The sequence below is a fragment of the Neovison vison genome, chromosome 5, assembly GCF_020171115.1.
Source record: "Neovison vison isolate M4711 chromosome 5, ASM_NN_V1, whole genome shotgun sequence".
Taxonomy (NCBI): Eukaryota; Metazoa; Chordata; class Mammalia; order Carnivora; family Mustelidae; genus Neogale; species Neogale vison.
Window position 1 is genome coordinate 30,806,133 of NC_058095.1, and position 19,941 is coordinate 30,826,073.

At 55.8% G+C, this 19,941-nt stretch overlaps 1 protein-coding gene across 5 annotated transcripts in view; it reads left to right on the plus strand.

Moving 5' to 3' along the window:
* The first annotated feature begins 1,476 nt into the window (after positions 1 to 1,476).
* The window catches only part of RHBDL3 (rhomboid like 3), a 52,215-nt gene continuing 33,750 nt past the window's right edge, over positions 1,477 to 19,941 (plus strand). For 2 of the 5 annotated variants that reach the window (XM_044248381.1, XM_044248386.1), the window contains exons 1-3: positions 1,477 to 1,695; positions 3,220 to 3,243; positions 18,558 to 18,716. In XM_044248381.1, coding sequence (XP_044104316.1) covers positions 1,585 to 1,695; positions 3,220 to 3,243; positions 18,558 to 18,716 — 294 coding nt within the window. In that variant the 5' untranslated portion in view covers positions 1,477 to 1,584. The remainder of the gene's footprint in view (positions 1,696 to 3,219; positions 3,244 to 18,557; positions 18,717 to 19,941) is intronic. The other 3 variants (XM_044248384.1, XM_044248382.1, XM_044248385.1) reach the window with 3 other exon arrangements.

Sequence of the window (19,941 nt, forward strand, 5' to 3'; positions counted from 1 at the left end):
ATCTTGACTTGTTAGTAGAGTAGGAATGGGGGAGGGTGGTGAGAAACAAAAATAGTTGAAATGATCACACTTTCTGAAGCCGAGATGAAAATCGGTGTCTGTAGCAAACTCACCTAATTAGAACGGAGTTAATTTCCTCCTCTGTGTTTAAGGGGAATAGCCATTGTTGGGTGAGATGGTCACAGGTTGGATTCTGGGGCTGGGTTGAGTGTCTGCTCTATGGTGATGAGAATATTAATTGCAACTTTCACTGTTGGAAAAGAGTCTCCTTTTCTGACAGGGAGAGAGAGGAGCAAAGACCAGTGAGTGGGTGGGTGGTGGGTGGTGGGAGGACTGGGAGGGGACTGACTGACCAGGACTGAGCCCCTGCCCTCTTGGGAGAGGTGGCATTTGTCCTAGCTGACCACTGGACCAATTTGCAAGCAGAGCTTCTGCTTCTGGTAGACAGGCTCCTGGGAGGGCTTTCCCACAGGGAATCAACACCCGTTTTTTTTTTTTTTTTTTTTAAATAAGATCCCCTCTTTCTCTGATCTAATTTCAGTACTACTTGCTTTAGTTTCTTTACCTCCCTTCTCCCAGTTGGGGCACCTCTCTGGGCTTGCCTCTGTCAACCTGGTCAAATGAAGCCAGGGCACGGCCAGGTCACATAACTCTCTTGTAGAGAGGGAAAGATTTAGGATTTGGGGTCCCGACTGTCCCTATCTCCTGAGTTCTCCCATTCCTGAATTACTGGGCATATCTGGACCTCCCAGAATCTGAGACTGAGGGCAGGCGGAGAGAGATAGAAGGGTGTCAGGATCCCGACCTCCCAGCATCCCGCCCCCAATTCACTCCCAGTTAACCCCGACGTTGCCAACTTAGGAAAAGCCTCACCCCTGCCTCCTTCGCGTATCTGCAGCCTCCGAAGGGATCATTAACCCCGTGGGTTTGGGAAGTGGGCGTTGCACCCCACCCCGACCCCGAGGCCAACCCGGTCCCGGGGTGGAGGCTGGCCCTAATGGGGCCACCGACAGCGCAGCACTCCCCTCCGCAACCCCCCGCCCGGGGCGGTGCGGCCACTTACCCGCCAACCCAGCCGCAGCTCTGCCCCCTCCCCTCCCGGGGCCGCGCCGCTCTGACCGATTTGGCTCTGGTGGTGGCGCCCGGGGGCGGGGGACGGCGGTCCCCGGGAGCAGCCCCGCCCCCGCCCGCGCACCGCCCCCGAGGAGTCCGCGGGGAGGAGGAGACTCCGGCGCAGAGCGGGGGCCGCGGGAAGCGGGAAGGGAGCGCGGGGAGCTGCGGGGCCGGGGCCGGCCCAAGGGCGCCCTCGCCTCGGAGCCGGGCGTGGGGGCTGGGGCGCAGGCGGAGGCCGGCGGGGCCGCAAGCGCGGAGAAGTTTGGCGGCGAGGGCCCGGGCGTCCCGGGGTGGCGAAGCGGCGGCGCGGGGGCCGGGGCCATGGGGGCGGGCGCGGGCGGCGGGGCCGGCGCGGAGGCGGCGCGGCGCGCACAGAGCCCCTGGAGCTGCGCGGCCGGCGCGGCGCAAAGTTAGCCCGGCGCCCCGGGACGAGCCCCGCAGCCGCCCGCTGGCCCTGGACCCCGCGTCGACATGGGCGAGCACCCCAGCCCGGGCCCCGCAGTGGCCGCCTGCGCCGAGGCGGAGCGCATCGAGGAGCTGGAACCCGAGGCCGAGGAGCGGCCGCCCGCGGCGCCGGAGGACGTGAGTGCCCCCTCCCCCGCCCGGGCAAACTTTCTGGGGGGCTTTAAGGAGGAGCTGCCCCCGTCTCGCCCCCGCGGGGCAACTTAGAGGTTTCAAGGTGACGCGGGAGCGCCCCGGATTGGCCGGGTCCCCGCGGGCGGGAGGGGGCGGAGGGACTGGTCTCCCCCAAACGCGCGCGCGTCACCCCCCGCTCGGGTTCCGCGGCTTCCCTGCGGGACGCAGCCCAGCCGCTGCGCTGGGGACTGGTCGGCCGCGGGAGCCCCCACTCCGCGGCTGGTGCAGTGCCCGGGACACGGCGTTTTCCCGCAGAGGCGGCCGCGTCACAGCAGTGACTCCCCCTCCCCTCCCACTCGCGACCTGCGGGCTCTCTGAGCCCGGGGAAGGAGCGGGCGCCGCAGAGTCCCCGGAACCCCGCAGCGCTGACCGGTCTGGCGACCCCCTACTTCGCTTCCGGATTAGCTCCCTCCCTGCACCTGCCCTGTCGCGACACTGATTGAAATTCAAGCCGGCCGGGTCCCTGAACCGGGCCGGAGGAGGGAGGGGAAGAGCGCTGGGAGCGGTGTTGCTTCCAGAAGAGAGCCTAGGAGTCCCAGACCGTGTCGATGCCAGCGATGGTCCCCCGGGCGAGGATGGGGAGGGGCTGCCCCAGAGGGCTTCCCTGCCATCTGCTGCTGGAGTCTCCTTCCCTTTGGTCCGGGGAGCCATCGGCGGAGCGGGCACTGGGGAGTCCTGGGAACTGGGATTGCTTAAGCTACTCCCTCCTGAGGTTAACCTGCATATATAGAGGTGAAAAACTGGAGAGACACTCTGCCCTGCCCTAGCCCTCTCTGAGGCTAGGGAAATGGAGAAGCCAGGATCCTTAACCTACCAGTGAATGTGTCCCAGGGGCGCTTAACATCTTGCCTCCCCGCTGGCCCCCTTGGTTAAACCTCTCACCTGCTTCTGGCTCCAAAGCTCTGTACTCACCAGGCTCGTGCACTCAGCACTTAGATTCAGCCTTGGAGAGACTGTTTAGATTTCAGTGCATTTCGGAGACCCCTCCTCCCAAACTGCAGGCAAAGGTTTAGTGTTCATTCAGGGCTGAGTTTTCCTGAGTAGGGAGTCTCTGGCCCCCGGCAGGTCTAGACTGTTGCAGCAGGGTGGGTTCCCAGGTGTGGGAGTAGACGTGGACACGAGCTTTAGGCAGAAGTTATTAGAGGCCCTTGGATAGATTTCGATGCCTTTATTTAGTAATTGCTGAGAATCACCCTTGTTCCGCTTAGCTTATCCCTCCTCCTGCCTGCTGGTCTCCAAGAGAGGGATATCTCCCCCTCCCCAACCTGAGTTCCCTCACTTTGCTTAGTGCAGACTGATTTGGGGAGCTCTTCCCAGGTTCCACTGGTGTCCTGAGGCGGGTCCCTGAGTCTGGGCAGCAGCTGGGAAGCTATGTCAGGAATATCAGGGGGCTAGAGAGTCCGTGGTGATAAGTGTGTGTTTCTTTCTCTCTCTCCTCTTCCTCTTCTGCATGGCCTCCCTCTCTACCAGCACTGGAAAGTCCTGTTTGATCAGGTATGTGAGCGGTTAAATCCCCCCACTTCCTTCCACCCCTCCCCTCAAACAGTCTCCCTGCTTGCGTGGGCTTCCCTAGCTCTGCACTCCTGAGACGGTGACGTGTGGTGGGGGCGTGGCTTAGTGCATCTCTAAGAGTGATCGACAATGCTCTCCACTGCTCTCCAGGTTTCAGGAGTAGGCGGTGGGCTCCCCTGAGAGATCCTTCGATCCCTCCTCCTCCCAACTCTGCCTCACCAGAGCTGGGTTTATAACATGTAGAAATTGCACAATGCATATCGAAAGCCTGGGATATTCCCTATACGCAGGGAGGGGGGTGTGTTGCAGCCCGGACTGGGGATGTGGGGGAAGGGCTTAAGTTACTCTCCCTCTCCTTTTTTATCTCCACGTTCAAAGATCCATGGCCACTACTGAAGTCTACTCCGTGCTGTCCTTGGAGGGTGACTCACAGTATGGGCTCTTTTGCAGGCTGACTCTAACTTTGCGGCAGGGATGAGAGAGTTATGGGAAATGCATGTTATTGTTTGCAACTCCTAGAGTCTAGGTGTGGGGAGTGGAGGTGGGAATACCAACTTTGGAATCTGTTGATGGACATTTGACCTTCAGCAAGGAAATAGGTTCTTCGTTGCTTCATGCCTGAGAGTTTTTGTGTATTCCCCCCTCTCTCTCCATTCCCCTAGCAGAGGAGAGGAGGCAAGGGATGTCCCAGCGCGGGGAGGGGAGTAGTGAGTGCGGTGGTCCTGCAATAGGCATGATCGCTCTGTGAACTTTGTGCAACTTTAAGTGCCCGGGCTGCTTGGGCCAGAGGGAACCTGTTGGGTTGAGTGAGGAGATGAAGCTGACAAAGTAGCTTGGGCCAGACCGTATCCTGCTGTAGGCAGGGAAAGCCTTGAAAGTCTTTTCAACAGGGATCCAAGCAATGCTTTGGAAAGGTCCTGTGTGCCAGTGGGAGGGAGGTAGGGTGGATTGCAGGAATGAGACCGGGCCCTGCTGCAGTGAAGGGTCGTGGAGGACGGCAAGAGTGGGAAGGAAGAGGGATGTGGCGATGGGCAAACTGGAAGATCTCCCTGCACCCGTGTGGATGGGCGAAATGCCCAGATAACTTTGAGATGCTGAACCTGGACGGCAAAAGGGAAAATCAGGGTGGGGTGGGCTGTGGGCAGAAATGACAGCCTTGGCGACAGACCAGTTCGATTCCAAGAACCCCCCAAATGCCGAGACGCGAGTGGGACTGAGACCCAGAATTACAGCTGGAAAGTCATGGCAGGAGGGGGTGGGGAGGGTTGGGGGGCTGCTTGCCGATGTCATCCACGTTAGCACGAGGCCTGGCTGTGGTTTGGGGAACATACACAGGCTCCCGGCTCCCACCCCAGAGGGGCAGCGCAGCTCCCCCTCCGCTCCCACTCACCACCCACTCTGCCTCCAGTTCCTGGGAGCGCAGCAGCTGCTGGCCTGCAGCCCTGAGGCAGGAGGGGCCGCCTGCTGCCACCGACACCAGGACCAGCAGGCTGCCAGCCCTTCACACCTCCCGCCAGATTTAGAAGCAGGACCTAGAACAAAGTGTATCCTTCTTCTTCCCTCTGTGTCTGTCTTTCTCATTTGATTAATTTTCTGTGTATGTTTACATTTTAAAAGGAGCTATTTGGGTGAATGGAGGAAAATTTTAGTAGGAAGAATTTGGAGCAGAGAGAGGAGAGAGTGTGTGGAGAGAAGGTGTAGCAACTAATATTCGCAGGTGGTCTGTGAAGTCCACTTTCCTCCACCGAAGGGAGGTCCCTCGTGTCACAGGGAGCATTCCCCTGGTTCCGGGAAGGCCCGGCGGAAACTGTGCTGACACACAAAGTTAATTCTAGGAAAGAAACTCACAACATACTCTGGGCAAACCATTGTTTTTCACAGTAAGTTCTGCCTTATGTCTATTCCCCGCCCATCATGTGGTGTTAGAAGCCCATTTCTGGGGGCACCTAAGGGGCGCCGTTGCATATGCGCCTTATTCTAGGTTTGGGCTGAGGTCATGATCTCCGGGGGCATGGGATCTAGCCCCACGTCTGACTCTGCACTCAGCAAGGATTCCGCATGTCGCTCTCCATCTAAAATAATAAATCTTAAAAAAAAAAAAAAAAGAAGAAGGAGAAGCCTATTTCTGGCGCCTTCCTTCCTATGGGTGATTTGTGTTTAAGGAGAGCTGCTCCTGAGCAGGGCTTGACCTCTGGCAGAGATCCAGTCCCTCTGTGTTCCTTGCCCCTACATTGTGAAGCTGTCCCCGGGACCATTCCCCAGGGGCACTAACTCGAGAGTAGCTATGAAGCTTCACAAAGGTGTATGCAAGTTCACGGGCGAGGGTGTTCAGAATTAGGAAGGGTTTTCCCCTTGCCTCTTCCGATGGGCCTGCTTAACGGTAGGACTTGAGGATTAGGGACCTTGGGGCACTTAGGAAAGAACATTCGACTGGAGGTTGAGGCAGTCCCCTCAGCCACCTTATCCAGAAATAGATAGTCCTGACCAGTCCAACTGTGGTCAGTGGGATGGGGTTCATGACACCTGTTGGAGTCCCTGTGAGCTGATGTGTTCACCTTCCAGGGGTCGATGGGATGAGAAGCTGGCCCCAGTAGGTCCTCCTTTCCTTCCTCGGTCAAGGGAACCCCAGTGATTATCCAGTTTCAAACTGGGACCTGCTGGGACTTCTCCCCCAGGTTTTAGAGAAGGCATTGCACCGGTTCCCTCTGTGCTGTCTGGTTCTTCAGCACATGGAGTAGCTTTAACGTAGCAGGAAGCTAATTAAACCCCAAGAACTAGAAGTCATGACCTTGGCCTGTTGGTCCGGTATGGTCACCCCTCAACTAAATGGTCAGGATGCCTTTTGTGGGAGTTGGAAGTGAAAACAGGTGACCCCAGTCCCTTGGAGGCTCCCCACCCAATATTCTGGGAATTAGGCTGGCCTCCTCACCCCACCTCAGACTTCATCCCCGTGGTTCCCGGAACTTAGCATAGGCAGGAAACCTGGAGGTCATCACTTCAACCCTCAGATGGTCCCTTATACGTTTTGTTTCCTATTTCCACATGTGCTTGAAGGGATTATCTTTTCATGAGCTTGGGATCTGAATGGTTTTCCTAAATAATAGATTTTATTTGATCATTTTTAAAAAGATTATTTATTTATTTATTTGACAGAGGGAGAGAAAGTGAGCACAACAAGCAGGGGGAGCGGCAGAGGGGGAAGCAGGCTCCCCCTGAGCAGGGAGCCCGATGCGAGGCTCTATCCCAGCACCCTGAGATCATGACCTGAGCCAAAGGCAAACGTTTAACCAACTGAACCACCCAGGCGCCCCGTATTAGATTTTAGAGTTACCCAAATACAAATCTGTTGTCAAAGTGTACTACCGTGGTACAAAATGTCTGATTTTTCCGTAGTTGAATCTGTTGAGCTTTTCCGTCGTGATTCCTCCTGTTGCTTTGGATCTGAGTTTTCATCCCTCTTTATTTTTTTTAGGGTTTATTTATTCATGCAAGCAATTTCTACACCCCACATGGGGCTCAAACTCACAACCCTGAGACCAAGAGTCACATTCTCTTCCAACGGAGCCAGCCAGGCGCCCCAGTCTGCGTCCCTCTTTAGATCTTATAAATATGCACTTCTATTTCTTACTGCATTTTCTGTGGCTAAAGAAATCATCTAACCCTTTACTCCAACCAGACCTTGTTCCAATCCAGTTATGCCAGCACTTATTTTTTTTAATATTTTTAAAAGATTTTATTTATTTGACAGACAGAGATCACAAGTAGACAGAGAGGCAGGCAGAGAGAGGTGGAGAAGCAGGCTCCCTGTTGAGCAGAGAGCCCGATGTGGGGCTTGATCCCAGGATCCTGGGATCAGGACCTGAGCCGAAGGCAGAGGCTTTAACCCACTGAGCCACCCTGGCACCCTAGTGGTGCCAGCACTTATTAAGAAACATTACCTTAGGGGCACCTGGGTGGCTCAGTGGGTTAAAGCCTCTGCTTTCGGCTCAGGTCATGATCCCAAGGTCCTGGGATCGAGCCCCACATCGGACTCTCTGCTCAGCAAGGAGCCTGCTTCCTCCTCTCTCTCTGCCTGCCTCTCTGCCTACTTGTGATCTCTGTCTGTCAAAATAAATAAATAAAATCTTTAAAAAAAAAAAAAGAAACATTACCTTAGTGTGTTTGGAAAATTTAACACTTGGTAAAAATTTTTTTTTGGGTGGGTCAGTTTATTCTTTATCTCTCATCTGTCGCACTGATGTTTGTAATTTCGCACTGATGTTTGTAATTTCGCACAATGTGCCCTTCACTCCTTGCTTTATGTTGTTCCATAGGATCCTCTTTTCCTGGCTATGTTTTGACCGTCTCAGTCCCTTCCCGAACTTCAGGGGGGGGCCAGCAGGGATCCAAGGTCAAGATCTAGGTTAAACGCTTAACCCATCAAGGGCTTCCAGGGTGGGAAAGCCATTTCCAGGTTCACCCTTAAAATACCTTCAAGATCTGCCAATGTTTCATACGCAAAAGTGTTTGGAGCAGAGTTCTGTTAACAAAGCCCAGTTGCTTTCCAGCTCAGGTGAGGGAGAAGGAAAAGAAAGGATTAGAACTAATTTTTTTTTTTTTCTCCCTCCCACTGGGAGTATGCATTTCTCAGGGCCCCCCATAACAGCCCTAACTTTGCTAATCTCCCAGCAGAGCAGACAAATTTTGACTGTCCCACCACTGAAATTATAAACGTGCTACAGCCAGGACGTAGAACAACTGAGAGGGCCTGCTGGGTACCGAACCCTGGATTTGGAGTCGGATGGACCTGGCTCCACGCCTGACTGCCTTTGTGACTGGGGCCAAGTGGCATTAGCTCTCTGAGCCTTAATTTCCTCGTTTGTCAAACAAGGACAGTGCTCTAGAACTCTAGGAACAATGGTGGGAATTAAGTGGAAGTAGAGACTCTTTCCAGTGTCTGATACCAGTGGACATTCGACAGCCTCTTAACTGGGAATCAGAATTTGCTGGAAGACGCACAGGGCAGCTTTTGAGATCCAGCCCCCCCCCCGCCCCCCGGGAAAGCAGCGGCCTCTCTAAACCAGCTCCTTCCCAGTGCAGGCTCCCAGAAAGAGAGCCACTTCCGAAACCAGAGGGTTTTCCTGCTGGCTTTCCCCCGCCCCCCCCCCCCCCCCCCCCCCCCGTCCCCTTCTCTCCAGCCTGTGGTTTTCCCTCTACCTGACCCCGAAACCTACCTCATTTGCAGTTCTCTCGCAAGCTGGCTTAAGTTCTGGGAGCTGAAAAGAGGCTCACACGGGGCCATTGAATGGATTAGTGAGGGGCCACAGAGAAAACACCTGCCTGGGAGATAGGGCATTGACAGCGGGCCCCCTGGAACACATGATTAGCCAGCAGAAAGAGGTTCCCAGAGAAGGACAAAGCCACAGGTTTGACTGGAGCCCTTGCTCGGGCTCTGCCCCTCTAGCCCCTTATCAGGTGGCCTCCAGGGCCCGTGGGCTGTGGATGTCCCTCCACCACAAAGCCAGCTTTCCTATCCTGCTCCTGCCCCAGTGACCTTGGCAGTCACGCTGAATTAACCCTTTTATCCCTGACCGCTATGGATGGCAGTTGAGCGCTGGGGCCAAGGGAGCTGAGATCATATGCCACCTGCCCCATAACGGGCACACACGCGTTCAGGCAGAAGGCACGGCAGACGACAGCCCCGTGTGTGTTGTCTGGGGTTCCAACGTCTTTTCCGCACGCAGGCCCTGACTGTGGGGCCGCCTCGCTCATGCTCGCCCCTCTGGGGCTGCTTCCACCTCGAAGACCCTAGGTTAGGAGAAGGCTGGTGGAAGCCTCCAATCCAATCTGCTCATCTTGCGAACGGGGAAGCAAAGGCCAGCGGCCTTCTGAGGTCACTCGGTGCAGTCGTATCAGAGCCGGGACTAGAGCCCAGTTCTGTTTCCCTCTGACCTGTGTTCCCGCCACCAGGCCTTGCAGCCTTCCATTTGCTTACTTGGCGTCCTGATTGACTAGGGCAGTGGGGAGGGCACACCCCTGGCTCGGGTCCCAGTTCTGCTCCCAGCTGTGTGGCAGCAGGCAAGCCAGGTGACCTCTCCAGGCCCCTGTTGCCTCATTTATGAGCTTCCCAGAGTACCTCCTTCCCCTCGGGGTTGTCGTGGGGCCTGGGGGATGGCATGTGTGTAGCACTGGCCATGGTGTTTGGTGAGCACCCAGTAAACATGGCCGTCTTGTCCTGCTCCAGGAATTTAAGAGAATGGATGCTGTCCTCAAAAGAACCTCGGACTCGTAATAGTTCTAGGTGGCAAATCAGTGTCCTGATCCCCAGTCTAGGGTTCCTTGTACCCTGTCGAGCTGGCTTCTTCCACATGCTTCCCGAAATTTCTGTAGGGAGAGAAGGGAAGCCTTGGGACAAAGGCTGCCTGGGATGCGAGTGGCGCCCAGGTGTCCCCTCGGCTCACTGGCTGGATGCCTGCATGGCTGAGGGTGAAGGGTCCGGCCATCAGGAGCCCAGAGCCAGGCTCCTCCTCCTGGTGCCCCATTTGGCAGTTCCTGGTGGCCTCCCGTGAGCATAGGGCACTCTTCTGTGTTACAGAAATGAGCCCGTGTAGATCTTGAGTTGTGAACAATTAGGGGTAGCCACAAGCTCTGTCCCACCAGCTTTTCTGAGGCAAATCACAGGTTTGAGTTGGCAAATATTTCTTTCAGCGAGCAACTGTTGAGTACCTACTGCATGCACGTAGGTCCTCATCTCATTTTGATCTTTCAGCAGCCCTGTGAGGTGAGTGGTGCTATTCCCTCTTTACAGAGGAGGAAGCTAAGGCCCCAGGGGGCAGGGCTTGCCCAGAGACACCAAGCAAATGAGGGCCCTCTGCGGAGGGACTGTCTAAGTTTGTCCACACGGCCTCGGGTGGCTTCTGGAACAGGGTGGAGGGTCCCAGGAGGCAAATGTGTCTGATGACCGTTTATCCTACCTGACCAGCTCCCACTCCCCTCCTCCCTGGATCTCAGCCCTCTCATCTCTGGGGAGCAAGGGACCCTTCTGTGGTTTCCAGAAGAAGCAGCAGGAGGAAATGGGTATAGGCTAAAGGGAGGGATAGAGCAGGTGTCAACCCCCTGCCCTCTGCTTGCACCCAGTCCCACCCCTCCCTACCTGTCTCCCCCCACCCCTCCAGGGCCTGGATGCCTGCCTTTGTGGCTATGACTCAGCTTTAGTCCCCAGGCACTGTGATGGTTGTGCCTGGATGAGTCAGCGGGCAGTTCGTCTGCTCTTGGGGACCCAAGGGACCTGCCTCTGAGTCATAGCCCCCAGCTGCCCTCTAGAGTCTCCAAGGTCTTCTTTGGGGGGCTCTGGGAAAGGAGCAGCAGGGTTTTCTAAGAGGCTCAGGGTGGAAAGAGACAGAGCCCGGAGGAAAGAGCTGGCCCCCACTCCTCACTGCCCACCTAACCCCAGCTTCCTGCATGGGGTTGGGGAGTCTGGGAGCTCTTCCTCTCCAGCCCAGGTGTTGAGAGAGTTGGGTGGTTTCTGGAAATATGCCCGTTATCCAGCCACTCAGCCTGGACTCAAGCCAGGATGCCCGCTTCTCTGCTGAGGGAAGGGTGTTCTGGCTCCCTAACCAGCCTGCCGACCTCAGAGCTGGCTTCAGCTATTTGACTTAATGGGGAGGAGGGATGCTCAGGTGGGAGAAGCCTCCGGAGAGGGACGAGCTGCCTCCCCCCAGACCAATTCCATGGGAGCCCAAAGAGTAGAAATAATACAGCTGGGAATCCTACAACCCCGGAAGCTTCTCCAGCTGTCAGAGGCCTGGGCTGGCCCTATCACAGGGGAGCCCAAGGCTCCCTCGTGCCTCCATGTGGGGAGACCCAAGGACAGGAGGGTCAGAACCTGGTTTTCAGGAACTGCTCTCTCTTCTTCCCAGGGAGGCTTGAGGTCTGAAAATCCATTCCAGCCCCAGCTTGAGCAGGCCAGATGGTGCCCTGCTCCACTCACTCGGGAGAGCCTCTGGGCAAGTTGCTTAACTTTGTGTCCCTCAGTTTCCATATCTGTTACGTGAGACCAATCACACACTCACTCTAGGGTCGGTGTGTGAGAATTAACATAATAAGATATTGGCCAAAAATCTGTGTCTCAGAATCAGGGGGAGAAGTCAGGGGACTGGTGAGGGATGGTTTTCTCTATGGGAAGAATTAGCATCCTCATTTGCAAGGAAGGAGAGCTGGAAGAGAAAGCTGCTACTCCCATAACCTCAACTCCTGACCTCAGCAGCTGCAGGCCTGGACCTAATTTATGGGGCAGTAAATATCCATAATGGGCCAGAGCTCCCTGGTGGGCTCTGGCTTTTGGGTGGGGACAGCTCTGCTGAGCCATAAGCTGCTGGGTAGCCTTGTTAATTCATCTCTGTTCAGAAGCTGGGTAATGATGCAAGGACCCAGCAGATGAGGCCGGGTAACCATCCCCAGAGTGGGGAGGGGCAGCTGCCTGTGCTTGGCCCGCGCCCCCGCCCCCCATGCATGCCATGTGGTCAGTTCCCAGGGCTCCTTCTGTCTTGGGAGGACAGAAAGAGGACACTGGGGCCAGGGATGGGAGCCTTCCTTAGATCCCAGGTCCGATCTTCTGGACTGGGCAGTTCTCCACCACAGTGGCACTCCAGGTACTGCCTACGGGGGTCCTTGAAGGTCCCTACCCCCTTCACTGAGATCCTGGGCCTCTCTCCATCAAGGAGAGGGAGAGCATGGTCATGGGAGCTAGAAGGGAAATCGAGTGCTGGGAACCAGGATCAGACGGGCAATTGTCCTGGAAATGCAGTTTGTCCAATTCACACATACATAATTGATGTAAAATAAGTGTGTTCCTTTCTTCTTTTTCATATGCTTCACTGCTACTGGGTAAACTCTGAAGCTTGGCCTGGCTCCCTGGCTGGCGGCGGTGACCGGAGGTGGTGGGGAGGTGGGGGCTGGGGGATTGGGGCGAAGTGGTGGCGCTGTCCTGGGTGCTGAGCAGGCAGATTCCTGGCTCCTGTGGGGCTCTTCTCTGTGAGCTCAGCCCAACCTTTCCTGAGGCCAGTCCCTGATTCTTCAGTCTCTATGGAGAAGCATCCCCCTCAATTCTTGGGCTGCGGCTGGGGTCAGGCAGTTTTCTAACTGTGGGAGGCCTCCAGACAAAGTATCAGTTGGACTTGAGGGTCTTTGCCACTCAGACAATGGAGGTAAAAGGCTGGTTTGGAACCATGAACAGAGGGGCCAGGTTCCACAAAAGGCGGAAATTACTCTATGGGTTCATGCATCTTTCCCAAAGAGTGTTTGACGGTGTGTTGCTGTAGAAAGTATGCTGCTCAGAGACCCATTAAGTTTGGGAAATGCTGGGCTGGACAAAATCAGACATGTCTCTTCACCATGAGAATTCGTAGCACCCTTCCTATGGTTTTATGCATCAGACCCTTGCAAAAGGGTTTCCCAAACTTATGGGACCTTGGAAACCTTATTTTAGACACCATCTTGGGGCTGGTGTTCCACAAAACGCACATGGGGAAACTCTGAGCCAGGGGCCGTATTTCATACACAGGCAGGACAAAGAAAGACAAGGAAGGGCAATACTGGGGCAGGTTCCCATGGAGGAACCTAGAACCATTCCCATCTTGACCACTAACTCTTTTGCTCTCTGCACCTCTTTCCCTGTCCAGAAAATAAGGTGCAATGCCTGGCCTGTGGCTGATCCTTGGTAAATATTTGTTAAGTAAACAAAGGACCAGATTGGATGGTCCTTTAAACCATGTTTAGCCAGTCTCTCAAACCATGTTTAGCCACATGATCCTAATGATAGGAGAGGGCAGGCCCTGGGCCCGTCTGCCTGGATGGGAATCCGTCTGCACCAATTGCTGGCTGTTCAGACGTGGCCAAGTCAGCTCTCCATGCCTTGTACCCCTCCCCCCGAAAATGGAGCTCATAATAGTGTCTACCTCAGAGTTTTGTTGTGAAGGCTAACCATTTTTGAGGGGGGAAGGGGCTCTCATAATCATCATGCTCAGGCAATAGGTCTCCAGCAAACCAGGACATGAGCAGGGGTTTCAGTGAGGTAATGTCTGAGACCAAGAGGCCATTCTGCTTAGGTAGTTTCTGTCATGTCGTTCAACTGAGTGCTATGCATAAGGCCAGTTCGTGGAACAGCTCCCCAGTGGGGCCTCCTCAGCAATACCCTCCCATCCTCTCAGGGTGTCAGAGCCCCTAAAACTCTGCAGAACAGTTTGAGAACCACAGAGATTCTTTTCAGCTCTCCTGGACCACAATTTCTGATTTCCCTGGCCTGCTGCCCGTCTCCCTGCTGACACCGGAACCCTCTAAGGGCACAGACCTCACCCCCGATGTGCATCACCTTATCCTGATCCCAAATGTCCCATCAGCCCTTTGACTGACCAAGGAGAGAAGATTGGCAGTCCCGCATGGGCTGTGTGGGTTGTGGATTTCTTTTCTTTTTTTTAAAAAAAAAAAAAAACAAAAAAACCCCACTTTATTTGTTTGAGAGGGAGCGTGCACACAAGCAGGGGGAGTGGCAAGCAGAGGGAGAAGGAGAAGCAGACTCCCTGCCGAGCAGGGAGCCCAACATGGGGCTTGTTCCCAGGACACTGGGATTATGACCTGAGCCTAAGGCAGACGTTTAACTGACTGAGACACCCAAGCGCCCCTGGGTTGTGGATTTCTTTCCCTAGCCTCCCTTTGCCTATGTGTGCTTATGTGTGCAGGGACAGGGATGGACCCCCTTACATCATCTTGAGAAGGGAGAGGGCCTACTATGTGATTAGAAGAGAAACTGAGGCAGTGTGGTTGATGATCTGCCCACGATGGCCCAGCAGCTGGGGTCAGGGTTCCCTTGGAAACCCTGCCCCTCGTCCTTGCCCCAAAGGAGGGAAGCATCCCTAGGTGAAGGCAGTATGGAAGGTGCCATGTTCTTTCCCCAGTCTAAGCCATGAGTGCACCAGGAAGAGGGTCCAGGTTGGGAGGTGGGTTATGTGACAGGGCAAGTGTGGGGCCCCAGGCGGGGGAAAACTGGCGACCTGGAGGATTAAGGGGCCAGAGGGCTGGACGGTGCTGGGATTAAAGGTCCCTGAGGAGCCTCTGGCAGCTCTTTTTATGGTGGAGGCAGGTGGGCGGGAGCCCAGGGAGGGTCAGCCCTCACTCTGTGCCTCTCTCCTCCCCCTGCTGCCAGCCTCCTCGGCTTGGGCTGAATGTGCACTTGGCCTGCCCCCTCCCTCCACGGTGCTGGGCCCTATTCAGGAGGCAGCTGGGAGGATGCTCCCGACTCCCGGCTCCCTGCTGGGCCCCTGCCTGCGGCCCTTTCACAGCCCGCTGCCCCCACCCCCACCCCCAGCCCCCATCAGGCTGCCTGGAACCCGCCCAGCCCAGACCTCATCCTGAGAGCGACCCACTGCTGAAACTGGATGAATCCAGGGCATGGGGCACGTGGCAGGGGGGCGCTTGGGGGCCTTCCACACATTATTAACGAGGAAAATTGCATTTGTAGGGTTTCTTTTCCCAAAAGCCCAAACCACGGATCTTATTCTCCCCCACCCCCATACCTGGCCTTGAAGGAGTCCCAAAGGCTGGATGTGTGTCCAGGAGGGCCCGCCAAGCCCCTGCGTCAGGGATGATCCCTGCTTCGCTTTGCATGAGGCTAGAGGAGCCAGACACGGAGTCCCTGCCGCCCTTCGCCCTCAGCCCTGAGAGCTGTGGCCCCGCATTTGCTTGATCCCGCTGCAACTTGAGGGGACGCTGGGCATGCCTGATAGATGAGGCAATTACGGCTTAAGACGGTTCCTCTAAATTATACGAACTAGTTAGTGGCTGAAACAAGAATGGGGTTTTGCCTTGCTCCATGCAACCTCCTTTAGAAGCCCTCAGTTTTCTTCTGGGGCAAGGGACCTACCTCTGTCCATCTTATGCTCAAGTTCTCTCTCTCTGATTCTCTCTCCCTGGGTCTGTCTCCCTCTGCCCCCCCCCCACCACACCCCCACCACCGTGCCCATGGTCTGCCTCTGCTCTGGCCCTCTTCTTCCCAGGTGGTGGGCTCTGAGGGGGGTGTAGAAGGCGTCCTGTGCGAAGCCAGCCCCTTTCCTGCCTCTCCCTCCCCACTAGGCACCCTCTGTTATCCCCGAGGCCTCATTATTAGGGTAGTGATGACCCCCATTGTCTGGCCTGTCTGGCTCTGGCATGAAAGGTAGAGTTTTGGCAGAGAAGGGAGACTCGGCCTGTTTCCAGCTCATTCTGCATAGTCTGGAGCCTGTAATGTGCTGGGGGCAGGTCTGGTGGGGGGGGAGGGGGCGGCTTCTGGAGCCATAGGGCAGCCCCCGTCACTAGGACAACAGCAGGGAGCCCTGGAGTGGGGGAGGGAGAGCAGGGGAGCAGGTGGTTCTTTGTCTGGAGCTGGAACAAGGGCGAGGGGCCCTTGCCTGATCCCAGTCCTCCACCCTGCTGCCCTCCCTAGCCTCTGAGGCAGCCCCAGGGAGGGGATTGGTGTCCCAGCTCTTGAATGAGAGGCCATTGGGCTTTCTCCCCAAGACCGGTCAGGAGAGACTCCACACTGTGGGCCTACCACCCCCCACCCCCCGCAGTGCTCATGGCGGGGTGGCACAGGGGAAGACTGGATTTTCCCAGGACTCAGACTGCTTCACCCCCTATGCTCACCCCCAACCTCAGCCCACTTAGGACAGGGGGCCACGTGAGGCCAGGCCAGTAAGTCAGGGGCCTGTGTCAGCCTGTGGGAGTACAAGGGGTCCCAGGTACCAGAAACAGACCCTCACTGGCTGTCATCGCCACTTTCCCATCCAGGCCTCACTTTCCTATCTGAGCAATGGGCAGGGGGAGGTTGGGCAGCGAGGGCATGTCAGAACTGTTGCCATGTGCAGCTCTTTTCTTGCGTTCAAAGTCTGTGGTGTGGACCATGAGACTCCTCGAGTCCCCCTCCTCCCCCTCCTCTCCTCTCTTTGATCCTTCACTTTTACTCCAGAGCCCTAGAGCAGCCCCTGGAGGCTGAAGGTCAGTGACCCCCGCCCCAGGTCTAAGCCACCACGATGCAGAATTCGGCTTTCCAGGCACGTCCCCTAACCTCTCAGTGCTCCTTTCCCTGTGCCTCAATTTCCCCAACTGTAATATGGGGCTAGTAACAGGACTTGCCTCGTGAAGTTGTTGTCGGGGGTCAAAGAAATTACAGACATAAAGTGCTTAGAAAGGTGTTTGGCCCCATGAAAATAGCAAATTTTTATTCCTTTTTTTTTTTTAAGATTTTGTTTATTTATTGACAGAGAGAGACATAGCAAGAAAGGGAACACAAGCACAGGGAGTGGGAGAGGGAGAAGCAGGCTCCCCGCTGAAAAGGGAGCCCAATGCAGGGCTCGATCCTAGGATCTGGGGACCATGACCTGAGCTGAAGGCAGATGCTAACGACAGAGCCACCCAGCTGCCCCCAGCAAATTTTTATTCTTTTTTTTTTTCCAATTTATTTATTTTCAGAAAAACATTATTCATTATTTTTTCACCACACCCAGTGCTCCATGCAAGCCGTGCCCTCTATAATACCCACCACCTGGTACCCCAACCTCCCACCCCCCTGCCACTTCAAACCCCTCAGACTGTTTGCAAATTTTTATTCTTAAAGATCTTTATGGTGCAGGGAGTTGCTGAGTTTCCTGAAGTACTCAGTGGTATGAATCAAATGGGTGTTATCCCTGGAACCTGGTATTTGGAATGGAGGGTGGGGACACATGTTTTTAAATAAGCCTCTTTTGGGATGGCTTTCCTCCTTGAGTTCTGGGAAGAATTTAAACAGCCCAAGACTTGTGACTCTTGGCTATTTCTCTTGGGTTGTCTTAGAGGTATTGCACACTGAATCAGCCTTCCTAAAATAGTCTCCATTGACCTTCTCTAGAAAAGGGGGGAAATGTGGGCTTGGTCATCTGGGTCCCCCCTGTCCTGGCCACAAGGACATCCATGGTGTCTGTTGGCCTTTTCAAACCTCAGCCGCCCACCAAGGTGTCTGTGGGCTTGGCAACTTCGCGTGGGGTGGGGGGCACGTGGTGAACAGGACAGCTGCTGACATTGGCGAGAGATTGTTCTCGTCGCTTTCTAGCAGGGTGCGTGCTGGCGGCAGGGCAGATCCTGGGTGAGGGGGAGCTCTGTGTGGAAGAGGCTGCAGAAGAGGTACAGGAAGTCTGGGAGCTTCTCTGGGAGAGAGGAATGAGATCCTTTTCTACTTGAATGAAAGTACGATGGTACTTTTTTTTTTTTTTTAAGATTTTATTTATTTGACGGAGAGATCACAAGTAGGCAGAGAGGCAGACAGAGTGAGAGGGAAGCAGGCTCCCCATGCGGGGCTCGATCCCAGGACCCTGAGATCAAGACCAGAGGCTCAACCAACTGAGCCACACAGGCACCCCCCGATGGTACTTTCACTGGAAGATTGGTATCCTTCTGTTGGTCCCAGTACCCACCATGCATCTATCTTCCCAGGAAAGGTTTACAGAATGCCAGTCACGCCAGGCTCCTGCTAAATCCTGGGGTCCGCCATGCCACTGGCACCTGAGACTCAGCAGCCCAGGGAGGAGCCCCAGGTAGGAGATCAGAGGGCTGGGCAGGCTGGTGGCCAGAGGTCTGCCTGACGCACAGCAGGGAGCAGCCAGGGCAGCCTCTGTCCTGGGGAGTCCCAAGACTGTACAGAGTTGCTGGACAGGGTGAGTCAGAGTCTTCCCGGGAGACGAGGTTGGGAAGGGGTCCCTGGGCAGAGGGACGCAGATATGCAAAGCTGCACAGTGTTTCTGGGGAGCCCCACTCAGGCCCGTGTGCATGGCTGTGGGTACATGACAGTGTGGGTGTGGGAGGTGCCAGCAGCCATGCGTGGCCAGATTTGCAAGGCTGGGACCCTGATCCCTTGAGCCCCGGGGCCTCAGCAACACCCCTGGGCTCCTCTGGGCCATGCCCTGGCAGTTCCTCATCTTCCTCCCCTCACTGCCTTTTCCTTCCTGCTCTTCCTCTTGTCCAGGGTTAGGACTGGGGTGGACAGGAGAGAGCTTAACCTCTCTGAGGCTCAGTTTCCTTATCTAGGCACAAGGTGGTTGGCTTGGGTGATCTCAGAGGGCTCCAGGGCCTTCTGGGTCTTTAAGTGGTTGTCCATGCCCTATGCGGGTTCTCCCATGGGGGCCTTGGACACATCGCAGACTCGGCCTAGGCCTCTGTTGGCAGAAGGGTTGGGGACAGGAGCCAATGTGTGGTGACGGAGACGGGACACCTGCAGGGCCCTACTGACCCCGCTGCTGTCTGTGCTTCTCCCTCAGTTTGACCCTGGGAACACAGGCTACATCAGCACAGGCAAGTTCCGGAGCCTCCTGGAGAGCCACAGCTCCAAGCTCGACCCACACAAAAGGGAGGTGCTCCTGGCTCTCGCCGACAGCCACGCAGATGGGCAGATCTGCTACCAGGATTTTGTCAACCTGGTGAGCACCCTGGGGCCTTCACTGCTGGGAAGGGGCCTCTTCAGGGGTTATGGCTAAGAAGACCTTTTTACAGAATTAAAGGGATCTGTTGGTGCGCAGCGTTGAAAATGTCCAGGCTTCAGAAGGTGAAAGGGCATCACTGAGGAGCTGGTTTCTCTGTGTCTCTTGGTTCTGCCTTCTGCAGTGTCAACATGTACCCAAAGCCCCTGACACCTCCAGACTCCCCCATGTGGCAGCAAAGTGGCTGCAGCTGTTCCGGCCCTTCCAACCTTGGGCCTCACCATGCTGGGGAAGAGATTGGGTCTCCTCTGTGGTAGTCCCTCCCCTTGGGTTAATTTGGGTCTGGTGGGATGTGTTGATTGACTCAGACCCATCAGTTCCCATCCGTGCAGCCGGGGGTGGGGTCAGTTTCCCAGAGAGGGAGGGCTGGGAGTAGGAGGTGGGAAGGAGGGAAGCTGGGGAGTGGATGCTGGGAGCACTGGGGACATGGGTGAAGAGCTCCTCATACCTGCTGGCTGATGTCCTGGGTGGTCGGAGGGGCTGAAGACAGGAGGCCTGTGAATCCTGCCTAGCGGTCCAGGGTCTTGGAGCAGGGATTTCCTCCTCACTGGGGGTTGCTGCTGTGCTGTCATGGGGGCCACTGTGGAGGGGTTGGGGTGGGGTTCGGTGGGGTTCAGCAGGAAGTGTCCCACCAGGGATGCATGGGACATGAGTAGAAGCTAAATGATCCAGCAGGATGAATTCAAGGCCAGACGATTCCCCTCGGTTTCCCTGGTGGCGAAGCAGAGAGAGTCACTCCTTTTCTTGTCCCCCGTGGAGGAGCAGGAGTAAAATGATGTGTGTGAGGTTGCCCAGGCTCCTGGAATTCAAAGAGACTGGTAGTGGGGGCGGCCAAGTGCCAAGTGAGCTCCTGATGTGGGTGTCCAGGCTTTGGAACGGTTCTCATTGCCTCTTGAGGGAAGCCTGCCTTTGCCTGGAGGTTAGTATGATTTCAGGGAGCAGCTGTAGCACTTTTAGGGGTGAAGAAATCTGTTCAGAGTGGACCCAGAGAGCAGACCTCCTAGAAGGGAGGAGGACAGAGCTGAGCTAAATGGGGGAGTGGGGACAGTCAGGGTTCATGGGAGGAGGGGCAGTGGAAGTGAGCCCTGTGACTTGGAGCCCAGCAGTGCCACCCAAGACCAGGTCACAGGTTTGAGCCTGCATCAGCTCATCCATCGCCCAGCAT